This window comes from Mesocricetus auratus, unplaced genomic scaffold (assembly GCF_017639785.1).
Source record: "Mesocricetus auratus isolate SY011 unplaced genomic scaffold, BCM_Maur_2.0 Super-Scaffold_100707, whole genome shotgun sequence".
Classification (NCBI taxonomy): Eukaryota; Metazoa; Chordata; class Mammalia; order Rodentia; family Cricetidae; genus Mesocricetus; species Mesocricetus auratus.
Genome location: NW_024429269.1, coordinates 8,700,746 through 8,715,548, shown reverse-complemented (window position 1 = coordinate 8,715,548; position 14,803 = coordinate 8,700,746). Strand labels below are relative to the sequence as shown.

At 44.2% G+C, this 14,803-nt stretch overlaps 1 protein-coding gene across 4 annotated transcripts in view; it reads right to left on the bottom strand.

The window, feature by feature from the left end:
* Atp8a2 (ATPase phospholipid transporting 8A2) overlaps positions 1 to 14,803 on the bottom strand; it is a 547,410-nt gene that overhangs the window by 118,530 nt on the left and 414,077 nt on the right. For all 4 annotated transcript variants that reach the window (XM_040740602.1, XM_040740601.1, XM_040740603.1 and 1 more), the window contains 3 exons: positions 13,852 to 13,913; positions 13,613 to 13,669; positions 11,721 to 11,828 (listed from right to left, as the gene is read on the bottom strand). In XM_040740602.1, the coding sequence (XP_040596536.1) occupies positions 11,721 to 11,828; positions 13,613 to 13,669; positions 13,852 to 13,913 (227 nt within the window). The remainder of the gene's footprint in view (positions 1 to 11,720; positions 11,829 to 13,612; positions 13,670 to 13,851; positions 13,914 to 14,803) is intronic.

The following is a 14,803-nucleotide window of genomic DNA, read 5'->3' as shown; positions in this document are numbered from 1 at the left end:
ACACAGAAAGCTAAAGTAACCCCACGTGAGAAACTTCAGCGTGGATGTGGTTAGATGCAGGAGGTCTGTTTATTGCCCTGGGCAGACCAACGAGGAATTTCCTGCGTGCTATGCCAAAATCAGAGCGCAAGTAACTCTGTCTGAAGCCTGTGTGATGAAGCCAGCGGTTGTCCTGTGTATTGACACATTGTATACCTCGGCTACTTGTTTCTGGCAGAGACCCTTCCTTCCACATTCTACCAAGTGTAGAAAGGGATTAAAAAAGGAAGGGTGGAAAATTCCTTCTAAAATATCCAAAAAGGTGAATAAAAAGCGAAACCCACATCAATGTGTTGGACTTTGTTCTTTTAGAATACGGACCTGCATAGTACCTCTAGCAATAAAAATCCTAACCTTGGACCCAAGATTGTTTGCCTAGGTCCACATAGCTTCAGCTGTTGGCTGCTTGTATAGGAACTGCTTTCTTCCTGAATTCTGCCCAGAAAAGTAGATTGGGGATTTTTTTTTGAGGAAAGATTAAATTTATCATAAAACATATTTTATCAAGGTCCCAGTAAAGCGAACCACCTTTTTACCCAAACCACAAAGGCTGCAGATTCCTTTGCTGGGAAAGTTGGCCACTTCTGTTGGAAAGATTAAATTCTGCTGAATAGTTTGGGGCAGGGGAAGATAGGAGATCGCTTTGTCCTTAATGGAAGCTCCGAGAAACAGAAAGGGCATCATTTCCTTACTGCAGATTCTTATGGCAGAGTTACATGAACTGACCTAAATATGTTTTAGAAAGATCCTAAACCATGCAGTCAAACTCAAATTCTTCTCAAATCTTCTGTTGCCCAGACAGGCCTCCCTGCAAGGACGATGGGTCAGGAGCAGCTTCCCTTGGCACTAGTAACTTGCGTGTACCAACTGCAGGTGCCACGCTTTCCACCAATGTGACCAAAGAATGCTCAACACACACCTTTCCCTCCTACTCCCCTTCCGGTTGTTCTTGACCTGATAGCATCCTGAGGGAAAAAGAATGCATGTTTTCATGTGGTGGGATATTTGTTTGGCCAGTTTATGAAAAGTGAGGATGCCAAGAGGCAGCCCTATGGGTTAGCTGCTCGATTTTCTTGGGATGAAAATAAAAATTATTTTTCAGATTGCTTTAGACACTGGCAAGTTATGGATTGTTATACATGGAGTTAAATTTGACTTTTGGAGTATCTGGTCCTATCCATCTGCATCTCTCTGCCCCATGGGCATCCCAGGCCAGGCCCCATATGACCCAGGCTCTCCCTCTAGAAGCTACCTCTCTTCCTTATCACTTCCTTGTTAATTTTGGGACAAGGTTTTACTATGTAGCCCAGGCTGGCCTGAAATTTCTAACCCTCTTGCCTCAGTTTCCTGAGCTTTGGGATCACAGCTGTGTACTACCACAGCTGACTCCCCCAGCTTTGTTAACTGGTTCTCCACTTAGCCTTTTCATATGTGATTTAGGCTGCAGTTTATCCTGTTTCCCTTTTCTGTTGCTTAACTCAAAGCCATTTTGTTGGTGTTTGTTGGTGCTTACTATATTCAAGGATTTGAACTGTGATAGCTAATGAAGTTTAGCCTGTTTAGGTGAAGCCCCAAATCAGGCCAGCTGAGCACCGGCTCTCCTTTAGTAACCCCTACCTGGTGAAGAATTTCTCAGAAGAGAAATGCTGACATGAGTTTTAGCTTTCAGATGTGCTTCTGTAGAAACAAGCCACACAGAATATAGTATCCCAAGTCCAGACTCTTTGACCTTGCTCCAGTCACTGTGAAAGCACCAGACCCTCATCCAGCCCTCTGCCTTAGCAGCCATGACAGGCTGCAGAAGAGACCTAGCAAGAGACAAAGACCCCTGACTCAGTGATGTGCAGAGCATAGCAACTGCCCTGGGAGGGCCTACATAACAACCAAATCAACACAGGACAGGTCGCCCTAGCCTGGAAGTGCACCAATCCCAAGACAGTTGCATCCCCCAGACACTCCCCTTGCTCCGCTCAATAAATTCCCCCATCACCTGCTATGATGAACAGATGAGGGGTCCGAGTTAAAACAGTTAACTTTTAAACAATAAAAGTCTCTGTGTTTTTGGGATTCAGAATTTGGGCACAACAACTGTCCTTGGTGTCAGACAGAAACTCTTCAGCCTCTTTACACTCCCCGTGGACACATGGATGCTGTGGAAATTGTGTTGCCACCAATGCTCTAACAAGAGGTGGCACCTGCTGCTCTGACAAGGGGGGCAAGGGGAGGGGCAGCTGGAGGATTTAGGCGAGTGTGATGGGCAGAGGGTGGCGCCCAGCAGAGAGTGACATGAGGAGATGAGAGAGGAGTGTTCAGAGTCTGAGGGACCAGAAAGCCATTTGCATGCATGGGTGACAATGCAATGAGCCAGAATTATTTTGATTCACGGTACGGTTATGACCCCATAGCATCAGTCACTAGTCACTACTTTTGATATAAACTACACAACAAATTGTAAGATTATGAGGGATGATGACAGGGTGAGGGCTCCTGTGGCTTATCTCCTCCCCAGGTCATCCCTATCCTCACTGTCTCTGTGGGGGTCACCCGTAAGGTCCTATCTAAGGGACAGCAGTGCTCCCATTTTTTGGCCAGTGGAAGTAAGTGGTTAAACTGCTAGCTTTTCCTCTACAAGCTACTTAGCAAGTTGGTTATTTTCTCGGGCAGCCTTCTCTGAGAGGCCTTCACACTTCAGGTCTCTACACACAAAGGAGGTTCTGTTAGGAGTCATTAGAAAAGGACCGTCCCCTTTGTCAGCAGTTGCATGTCCTTACCTATGTCCTTAAGGAGCCCTTAATGACAGAGCTACTTTCTTTCCTCCAGCAGCCTGAAGGCTTGGGGGCTTACAAAATGGCTTCCAAACGCACTCGAGGAGGATATTTTGGTACGAACAGCTGGAGAGGGCTCTCTTGGCAAGGCTGGAGTGGAGCAAAATCCTGATCTAAAATTGAAACCTAAGCTGCCATGCAGGTTTCAAAAGACACGTGCTATAAAGAGCAGCAGAGGTGGGGAGGGGCAGAGGTGGCAGGGCTGGACTGTGAGGGCTAACTTTAAAAGTGGAAAATGCAAGCAACAGGGGTGCATGATCAGCAGCCTGGAGAGTTAGAGAGAGGCACGTGGAGAATTCACAAACCACACTTTCCTATCAGACTCTGTCTCCTCCAAGTTCAAGTTTTGGAAGCTCATTTAGCTCTCACAGAGGGGTGTGTGTGTGTGTGTGTGTGTGTGTGTGTGTGTGTGTGTGTGTGTGTAAGAATGTGCGTGGTGTATGTATATGTGTGTGGTATGTGTGTGGTGTGTGTATGTGTGCATAAGAGGTATGTATATGGTGTATGTATGTATGTGTGTGAGGTATGTATGTGTATGTGCTGTGTATATGGTGTATGTGTGTGAGGTGTGTATGTGGGTGGTATGTGTGTGGTGTGTGTGTGGTATGGGGTGTATGTGTGTGTGAGAGAGGTGTGCATGATGTGTTTGTGTGGTGAATGTATGTGTGGTATGTGTGTATAGTATGTGTGTGAGAGGTGTGTATATGTGTGTATGTGTATGAGGTGCATATGTGTGTGGTATGTGTGGTGTGTGTGTGTGAGCGTGTGTTGTCTGTGTGAGAGAGTATATGTGTGCCTCATGTATATATAGGTGCATATGAATGCAGAGGCCAAGGGTCAAGGCTAGGTGTCTTCTAATTGTTCTCCACTCCCCTTTTGAGACATGGCATCTCACCAAACCTGGAGTTCATTGGTTCAACTAGGCTGGCTGGCCGGTGGGCTCCAGGAAACCTCCTGTTTCTGTGTCCCCAGTGTTGGGGACATAGCCACTAACAGTTGTACAGGGCTTTTTTCTTCTGTGTGTTATGAGGACTGGACTTAGGTCCTTATGCTTGTACAGCAAGAACTTCTACCAATTGAGCCATTCCCACAGGCTTATACTGTATCAGAATTTTAAAGACTAAAAAGGTAGGCTCTGCTGAACATATGGACTAAAGTATTACTCTTAAGAACAGCACTCCTAATTTAGGAAGTTACATAAGGGACACAGGGGAATAAAGAGTAATTACTTTTCTTTAAAAATTTTTTTGGGAAAGGGGTCTAAAATGGCATCTGGCAAATGGTGTTCTTACCAAGATGACCCAAGCCAAAAGAACTACATAAAATTAAGTCATTTTAATGCTGGGAAAGAGAATATTACTCTAATAAATTTACCAAACATGGAATAGGGTAAGACTTTAAAAAATGATAAGTCCTTCAGAGAAAGTCCTGCTAACTACAGATGCTTCTCATGTTTTGTTTTGTATTGTAAACAAAGCTGCTGGTGGTCATGGTGACACACACTGTCTATCTCACGTTTGCTGGCCACAGTGGCACACACTAGCCATTCCAGCATTTGGGAGGTTGACAAAAGAGGATTGTGGGCTGGGGGCCAGCCTGTGCTACATACATAGCAAGGCCCTTTCTCTCAAAGTCAAGGACTGGGTAGAGCCCTTGTATAACTTGTGTAGGACTCTGCTTCTATCGTCATCACCGCAAAGACAAGCAAACAAACCCCAAATGAAATTGGCAATATTATTTTCTAGAATCAAACTATCAGAGTTTCAAAATGTTATTTATGGTCATTAAGTTTATGTCAGACGGAAGTCTTAAAACACCCTAATGTAATGTTTGATTCTCTTTGAATAGTAGAGAGATCCTTAAAAACAAGCAACAAACAACAGAAAAACAAACCAAACAGGAGGTGGTTTTGTAAGAGACCCTTTTAAACAACCTAGCTGTCAGAAAGACATTCATGTTCACAACAAACAACAGAAAAACGAATCAAACAGGACGAGACTTTCTAAGGGACCCTTTTAAACAACCAGGCAGCCAGAAAGACGCTCATGCTCTCTTTTGTTTCTAGAGTTACTTTTCCCACATTCATCATGAAAGGGCAAATCCAGACTTACTCAGTTACAGGACATTTTTCACGGTCACTCTTTCTTTCCTTACCAGACCTGGTAAAGTTTCGCATTGGGCTAGTCGTTGAGTCTCAGCCTCTCCCTGTAGGTCTTTCCCTCCACCTGGCCTTCTCCATCATGCTTGCTGCTGGTCCCTGGCCTCTGCCCTACCCCAACCCTGCATCTTCCTGTTCAACAGGATTCTTGACCATGGTGCGCACTGCTTTTCTTTCCTTTAATTACGATGCAGTGTTGGGGACAGAATTCCAAATACTAGGTGCTTTCTTTTTTTGTCACATTAGTGAACTTGACATTAAGAATCTTGCATCCCCTTCAGTGGGGATGCCAGATCTACTCACTGCTTCCAAGTTGTGCTAAGCAGCCAGTGACCTGGAGTTTCCTGGCCCCTCATCCTCTTAGGAGCAATTCCCTAGGAAGCTCACTTCACCCATGAACTCACCTCCATGATTTATTGGAGGCCAGATGCTACCAAAGCCTTTGCCCTAGCATCTTCTCTGCCCAAACCTTTTCCACAGTACTACAACTACTTAAATTTATTACTTCAGATACTTCAGGCTCTTGAACATTGTTTTGTAAATGCTGTCTAGCAATGTGTTGGTTTGGTCTGCTGTGTTGGTAACTTCTGCTGGTATGGTCTAGCGTGCACCCATTAGAAATACATTGGATATGGATTAGATTAAAGCTTCCTGGAATTAGGTACTCCAAATCCATCTTGTTCTTATTTTTTCATTTTTTTCACTATCACAAGCCAAACATACATTACATGAAATAGTGAAATTTGCTAATTAACTCTACAAATACAAATATCAGTGATATTCCATATATTCTCACTGGGTAGCAAGAAGAAATTTTAGCTAGAAACTTTCGGTCATTCTTTTGGTAGGATAAGTGCATGAGGCTGTCATCAGCTTCTTGAATGTACTTCTCTAAGGAGGAACACTAAGTCCATCCATGCAGCCATCCCTTTCCACGCGCAGGTCTTTGGTTTGACGTCTTCCAAAAGCTGATGGATGAAAGAGTTCACCTGAGCCAGTCTCAAGGGCCCTGGACTCTATGCCATTTTGAATTGTTGACTGCCAGAAGAGAAAAAGCTCCTTTTTCCTTCTTGTTACAATTTCAAATAATTAGTTTCTATCCTAGCCTGCTTTTTAAACCTTGGGTTGTTAAGGGGAAGTGGGCATGAAGTAGTTGGAAGAAGGACATTCGAAAAGGGGACATCACTTTGTATTTTATGTGGGTGGGTTCACCAGCTGTTTGTTTACATATGATAGTGACTGGTGGTTTTCCAGAAGAAATGAGCCTTGGCTCTCTCAGTAACCTCTGTTCCCTTTGAATAGGGCAAACCTGAAGATCTCCCTCATCTCCAGGAAGGAGAGCTGCTTCATTGGCCACCTGCCACCAGACAGGGCCACCACCCTCTGAATGTGTCAGAGAAGTAGGCCTCTTTGTGCAATATGAACAAAACTTGCAAAAACCCATTTCCACATGCTGTGTGGAAGGAAAAGCTCAAAACCACACAAATCAGATTCTGACCAGATATGAATATCACAGACAAACAGAATCAGCACATAACATGTACTTTAATTTGCTGACAGATTTTTTTTTAATTAACATGAATGACTGACAAATGGTAATAGTACCACATAGTGTCTCACCAAAAAGAAAAGTAGCCACCAAAGTCACCTGACTTCTAATGCACAGCACCTTTGAAAGAGAGGGCAAATGAAACAGATGCCCAAAGGGAGAACTGTGCACTTGGGGAGGGGAGAGCTGGTCCCCAAAAGTTGGCACTTTCTATTATGTTTTCCAAAAACCTCCTGCTGCCTGAAACTTTATATCCATGTGTTTAAGACTCCATCTCTCTGCAGGTCAGGTCACATCAGAGAAAAAGTAATGCAACATTTTAAGGAGGGCTGACTGGAATTTAGCAGATACCTGGTTTATCATCATCCTTGCTGCTGTTTGCAGAAACAAGGGTGGTGGCTCAGACCCTGGAGTCTAAGAGACTCATGGGAACCCCCATGCATACCCTGTCTGACCACAGAGCTTCCTCAGTTTAAGCCTCAGTCTCACCAGACAGTTACAGATTCATGAATGAACTGTTTCATTCACTATGTATGTAACTACACATGTACAGTGTATCTATGTGAAACGTATACAGTCAACCCTGTACATACATACGCTGTGTATGTGTGTATTCAGCCATAAGCTGAACATCTTTTTAGAAAATTGTGGGCAGGGGTTGGGGAGATGGCTCATTTCATAGAGTGCTTGTTGCATAAACAATAGGACCTGAGTCTGGCCCCATACCAGATCACAGACAATAACCCAAGGATAACGCCTCACCTGGTGCTTGGGCAATGCCCACCTGGCAACCTTGGTCCTTGGGAGACGCCTAAGGACTTCAGCTGAGCAAGGCAGACTGCATGCCTTCTCAGCCTACCTATGAGAGCGCACACAACTTGCAAAGCAACTCAATGCTTTCACATCTCATGTGGGCACTCCCAGACCTGAAATCAAATGGGGAGCACACTCCATCCAGACAGCTTCTTGGGAAGAAGAGTCACCATTGACTCAGTGACAGCAGAGAGACACTCCTCCACCATCTCTCCCAATGGGGTGTGTGCTGTATTCCCAAGTATGTTTGGAAAGCTCATAAATAAATCCATTCCCATATTTAGGATGAGAAGAAAAAAAAAAGCCTGCTCCATGCCAGTAACTGGCTGGAGCCTGGTGTTTGGCACTGAAGTCAGAGTTAGCAGTTTGTACGCTTTGAAGTGAGAGGGCTTTCCCTCTTTTATTAGCAATGAAATGAACTTTAAAGGGAAAAACGTTGGTGAGGAGTATTTTTCCATGGCAAGCCACGTAATGTCTTTGGTACAATTCCCTATTTAGAAAGTCTAGCTGCCTTGAGGCACTCGGGAGTATCTGAGATATCTCACGTAACTCTGCCCCTGAAAATTTAGACAAGTGTGAGTATGTTCATTGGACCACCATCTCCTATACATTTTAGCAGGAGCTAAAATGGGATATTTTAGAGCAGCGATTTCCAAACTGGGCCTCTTCCCTCTCTCCACCGTGTGTGTGTTTGTGTGCGTGCTTAATTATAAGCACATATTGTTTTGAGGGGCTGTCATTTTAATAGGCAAGCAGTCAACAGCCCTTACTGAGAAAAACTCACTTAGAATCTTTAAAATTCATTGGCCAAAAGAACTGGGGTTTTAAATTTGCAGAATATTTCTGAGCAGAAAGATGCAGAACCCGTTTGTCCTTCCAGGAAAGGAGAAAGTATGTGTTCTTGACTCCCCATAGGCCTTTTCCACGGGCTGTAGAGATGGCTCAGCCCTTAAGGGCTGGGATCACAACCATTGGCCGATTTCAAGAGTGAATAGTCTGGATGACCTTATTCTGACTTTGCTGATTAGGAAGTCACCTCAGGCCAAGAGATGTGCTGAGGGGGAGGTGGCTCTGACTGGGGCAGGCTCTCCATTCCCTGACTTGGGAGCAAAGGTGAAATCTGGGGCTTCCCTTCACACAGTCCTGAAGTCAGAAGCCCTGGGAACTGCCTGAAGAAAATGCAAGCACGACATTGTCCTGTCTTTAGATCCAGTTTTTCTGGAAGCCCCACACCAGCAGGGGACTTTGGGAACAGACGCAAACTAAGCTGTGTTCTACTTTAGAGTATTTAAGCCGTGATGAAGAAATTTCTATTGAATGGTTATGGTACCCTGGGAAACTATCCTCATCAATTCTGCATAGCCGGTGTCCATGCTATTCACTATGACAGAGAGACACAAGGCAAGTTCTTAATTTACTATAAATCTAAGTGAGCTTCTAGAAAAATGGAGAAAGGGCTGTCCCTTAAAATCCCCAGAATGTTGTGTCTTTAGAAGAGGCCACAGGTAGCATCTTTGATTTCTTAAATGTTCACTGGGACTTCCTGGGTGGTGGCTGGGCCTTTCAATACCAAACCACAAGGTGCTGTAGGGAAGATGAGGCTCTGACAGGGGGAAAGAACTCTTCTGTTCTATAGCCCTTCCTTCCCTTTGCCCGCAAGGGAAGACCTGCCTTCAACCCTGTGAGAAAAACTCCACATAGGATGGAGTAGACAAAGAAATACTTAATCACATTGATGGGGAAATCTCAGCAGAAACAATGCATCCTTTCAATGGCTGAAGATTTTATGAATAGAAAGAATGCTTGCTGCTCTATCTGTCCCTGGTTCTTTTGGGGGAGAAATACTGTTTATCATTAGATACTAGTTCAGTTCCAGAGCTTCAAAGAATTATGTTCAGCTGCCAAAGCCCCACTGTGGAGTCAACTACAAAGCACAGTTGATGAAAATCGCTAGAAACATTCTTAAAATAGTAACTTCTTAGAAGCGTCCTTTTCCTAGAATGCTCCTTGTCTTAGGAGTGGACATGGCTTGGGCATGCTTGCAACAGTGCCCTTTGGGAACTCTTCCCCCTCTGACCACACCTAAACCCAGCTGCTGTCTCTTTTGATGACAGTTCCTCTTGTGACTGGAGAGAGCCCTTCTGAAGCTTTATGTGGGATATGAGACCAGTCCTGGGCACTATCTAGACATTTGTCTGTCCAGCACCACACAGTGTTTATAATAGGTCCTTTCTACTTCTCAGAGAATCAACAGACTGCTGAATCTGGTAGAGGTGAGATGCTTCTGTGGACCGCGGCAGGCAAGCCACACATCACACTCTCACAGCCTTCCCGTTTGAAGCTCACTCCAGAGGAAGACTGGAGATGCTAAATAGATCTTTGACGAAAACTCTAGCAGTCCTCTGACTCGATGGCCAGCAGAAGCCTCAGTTTAACCTAGCTGTGTTGTTTCAAAACGACCCATTTGCTTCCTGTTGAAACCAACCAACAGAAAGGAGGAAAATGACACAGTTTAAGTAAAATACAAAGTTTTCACACAAAAACGCTGTGTAATTTAACTGGATAGGTGCACTTCCTGAGTCCTTTTTGGTGGAAATAGCTCAGTCTGCAAGGATAGCCATGCATCACTTAATGAAGGGGACATCTGGGGAATGAATCCTAAGATGACTTCTTCATTCCTCATGGAGAGTACTTATACACACCAAGATGGCTAAGATATGATGTCACTGGGACATATGATATCATGGGACTATCCATAAATGTGTGCTTTCTTTTCCTGACTGAACTGTTGTCATCCAGCATAAGACACACATGACCTTTGCCCTTGCTCAGGGGAGCTGTGAGCACCCCAATGGTTCCATGATGAACTCAGCCCCTTGGTAGTTTGAAAGTCAGCCACTTTGTGATAATGAGACTTGGCAAATGGCCCAATTCACCACTCTAAAGCAGGGCTTGCTACAGCAATCAAGGAAAGGAAGCATTTACCAAGGAAGGGTTTTGTCTGCCAGTCAGGCACCCACCAACCCCATTCTATTTTAGACACTTGTACACTGTTGGATTCCTTTCTCTACAGATATCAACGGGGGTGAGGGTGGGGGGGCATGCAAGCCCACTCCTGCAGGACAGGGCCAGCATTCATGGAAGTTCTGGACACTTAGGGGTAACAGCTAACTTATTTAACACAAGTGATAATAGCCCCGGGCTATCTCATCAACAAAAGTTCTTGGATGTGCATCTAGATCCAGGGGTTTATATTCATTTCGAAGAGCCAGTAGGCAGGACTGCCATGCTCTGATCCTTAGTTAATCTTTTCCTATTCCTGTTTCTGTTTCCAGTATTGTGAGCACCCTATTGCACATTCCGGGGGCTAAACCAGAATGGACATCTACTCTGAGAGCATATGCCCTGTAACAGGTGCCTAGTATTAGGGACAATGACAGTCTCACAGATAACTGAGACCTAGGGTTGTACATGTCGGTTTGCATCCAGAGAGATGCCAAAGCAGAGCTAACATTTTGGGAAGGAAACATAGAGCCTGGAGAATGGACCTAAAGTGGTAACACAATGGTGCTTCACTTTACAAAGAGGAATGAGCCTAGCTGGTGAGGCTCCTAGAAGCTCCTAAAGCCTAGGGCTTGCATTATCCCCTTGTGGGGTTCTACAAGGATTCTAACTGTGTAGCTTAGTATGGGTTTATTAGGTGGGCTCATACAGCCATCACCTGGAACTGAGGAAGTTAGAGCTTTAGGCCATACCCAACTCCTTTCTTTCTACACCTAATGTGATAGAGTTCTATGACCTAATTGGTCATTGTTGGTGGCTCAACCTTAGACAACTGAGCATAGATAATGTAAAAAAAATCAGAAACAATTCAAACAAGTGTAAGGTCTCTAATCTCAGCCTCTTTGGCTGGCTTGAAGAGATGAAAAAAGAGATTCTGGCACACCAACTATCTTGTTACTGGCGTTCTTAGCTTGATATTTTCCAAGTGACCAGTTACCATATGCTTAACATTGAACCTGCAACTCACACAAGCTTTGATTATGACTGCCTCAAAACTACTCCCATTTTGTATACAACTACAGTGTTGTATGCAACCAGCTCCTAACCAAGGAAACGTGGGTACCCCGTGTAAGTCAGAGGACTTAGTGTGAAATTTCTCATGGTATTTAAATATCCCATACCACTTCTGTGGACGACACAACCTCTTTTAGCTGCTAGAACTCATCCATCTACTGTTGAGTTTTCATGGGAGCAGATAACAACAGCCTTTACTGAACTTCACTGCCACAAAATACAGAAAGCTGGAGATTCACGCATGATTCACAGTACTGACCTGCCCTTTCATGTCAGGAGCGATGGGGATGGTCGGCCAGATGGTTGAGTAGACACCAAAAAACACCAGCCAGATCAGCATGCTTCCCCACACCGCCAGGTGACTGAACTGTGAAGGAAATGAATGTTTAGACAGGACTTTCTGCTGGACTGGGGGTGGGGGTCTACTCCAGCACATAAGGGAAGAAACTGTGGATGTACTAGTTCCTGGAGAACTCTGCCTTTCTCAGTAAGTTCCTTGTCTTAGGGTTTGTGATGATGAATTCAAATCACTGGTGCTTTTCCTGAAGATGATGGTGCTTTGTCCCCAACCTTCTTCTAAAATACATGCCCTAGCCATGACCCACCCATCCCCAGGGTTTTCTCAAGTGTCTGCTTTATAAAACAAGGGCACAGCCATCCAATGAGAGAGTGTGAGGTGGATAAATGGATAGAATATTCCTATCACCCAAAGACAACATCTGTCCTATTTATTACGGAGATTACTTAAAAACTCGGAAAGGTTAATACCTCTTCTAAAAACTTGAAATATTGCATTTAATAGAGTTTAAAAAATCCATGTGCAATTGCTCGCATTCATAGGTACAGTGTGACACTCCAAAGCACGCATATAATGTACAATGATCAGAGCAGGGTAACTGGCATATCCGCACCGCAAAACATAATTTCTGGATGTGGGGAACATCTAAAATTCTTTCTTCCAGTTGTTTTGAAAGTGGGTACTCAGTATAGTTACCCCACTTCCCACAGAACACTAAAGCACCCCTTCCCACCCTGCTCCGCTCTGCACCCACTAGCTCTCCCTGTGCAGAGGCCTCCTTTTCTTCTTGGCTCTAGTAACTAAAATTCTATTCTTCATTCTGTGAGAGAAACCCTGGGCACCTTATGCCCCTTTAAGCTGTTGGTCTCTCTCCTTTGTGCTCCTAAGGCAATCCTTGACTTCTCTCTTTAAAACCTACAATCCAGTCCCTCAGCAAGATCTGCCTTTTAGGTTCTATTTTTGAACTCTCGACTACCTCTTCTTGGAACGTTCCAGGCTAAGTCACTCTTCCCACCTCCCACCCGCCACCACCCTTTAACAGGCTCCATGGCGACCTTCCATTCTGCCCTATTTGCTTATTAGCAGAGCAGGAGGTAAGTGAGCTATGGTTACACTGTGGCACACAGACACTGTGAGGTGTGGTTGTTACCCCATCTTGGAAATAACCAAATAGGACACAGGATGCTGGTAAAACAAACTTGAGTGGGCTACTCAAGTTGGTGTTCTTTAATCATGAGCAATTGGTCCACAGACGTGTGCTTTAAGGATTCAAAAATGTGAGATTTTAGGAGGAAAAAAAAGATGACAAAACTATATGTGCCACGATGCGCCCTCTTATGTGAGAACACACATCAAAGGTCAGGGGACAAAAGACAGCACAGGGAAGTTGTGCGCAAATGCTACATTTTCTGATTTGTCCTTCTGCATACCCCCCCCCCCGTCTCTGTCTCTCTGTCTGTCTCTGTCTCTCTATCTCTGTCTCTCTGTTTCTTTCTCTGTCTCTCTGTGTCTCTCTGTCTCTGTCTCCCTCCCTCCCTCCCTCCCTCCTTCCCTCCCTCTCTCTGTCTCTCTCTCTCTCTCCACCCCCCACACCCAGTTATAATGAGAATTTTCACTTCAGACAGGTAGCATTCAGGAGCTGGGAGCTGTGCTAAGTGCTGAGCAAACAGATCGCTAGTAGTGGTCGGATTTCAAATTCCAAATCGCCTTCATAAAGATCAAAAACAATGTTTACTTGAAAAATTTGAAATAAGACAACTGTATAGTATTTATTGTTTCTCCAAGGATTAAATGGAAGTCATTGCATACAACTATCTATAATGGAGAAAGAAATAGTTCCAAAGACAACTCACTTTAGTCCATGCTGTTGTCTCCAAACCAGCTTTCAGACAAACTGTAACCACAACATACTGTGAAAAAAAAAAGAGGAGCTTGAATGATGCAAATATTTCTTGATCAGTCTGAACTTCAAGGAATCCACAGCCCATAAGGACGCGGAGTAACTCTTTTTAATGTGGAGAGCCTCGCATAACTGGGGAGGTATAACCCACACGTGTGCCCTTTAGGAATGGTTCAATAGTGCTAAACTTACCGTGTAAACAATATTTCCAACAAACAAATAGTCTGTGGCGTGACCACTGGCCAGCGGAGTATCTGAAGAACAGAGAAGCCACAGTTAGTGTTAAGAAGGCTACAGTGCAATTTTTTTCCTAGAACATAGAAAATGGAGCAGTAGTAGCATCTTTCAAAGCATGTGGTCATTTCAAAACTGACTGCCCCGTGATTCTAAAGGCACTTTCTCATTATAATGGTATTTTATTCATCTTATGTTGTCTTCAATGAATAAAACGAAATCAGATTTTCAAACAAAACTAATGGTTAATTTTCATAGAATTCATATTTTTCTAAAGTCAAATTATCTTTCAGTCTGACTTGAAAACAAGCAGAATGAGGACTGGTCTAAGAACACACCAAGTGCCCGAGCACTTCTCAAACCTTTGTCTTAATATTTGCTAACGTGGAATTGTGCAGCATCAAAGTTAGTGCAAACAGAGTCAGCCACTTTACAATAACTCATTGTTCTTGTTCTCACTGGTAACCACACAAGCTTCGGGAGTGAAAGCAATCCAGTGAGAGGTGTTTCAGGCATAGCTAGGACTCTAAAGTTTCATCTTCGTGTTTCTTTCCAGGGGCAGCTCTGCACGGTTCCTAGCGGCTACAGAGGCAGAGAGACTCTGCTTGGTGACATCCGCCCTGTGGAAATCTGACTCTGATCCCGAGAGTGCAAAATAGTTTAAAGTCAGGAATGGTTTCCTGAGTGACATTCTCATCTCCAGCAAGACAGGTGGGGATGGGGTGGAGGGGTGGGGGGACATGTGTGTGTGTGTGTGAGACAATGACAACACATAAGCTAGGTAGCAGGGACATCAGTGTTCACATTTCCAGTGAAGCTGCTGCTATCCATACATATTTGGGCTGACTCACTTATTTAATCTGTTGAAGATTCTGCTTATGATTATCAAGTTGAGTTCTAGAGGGTTCTG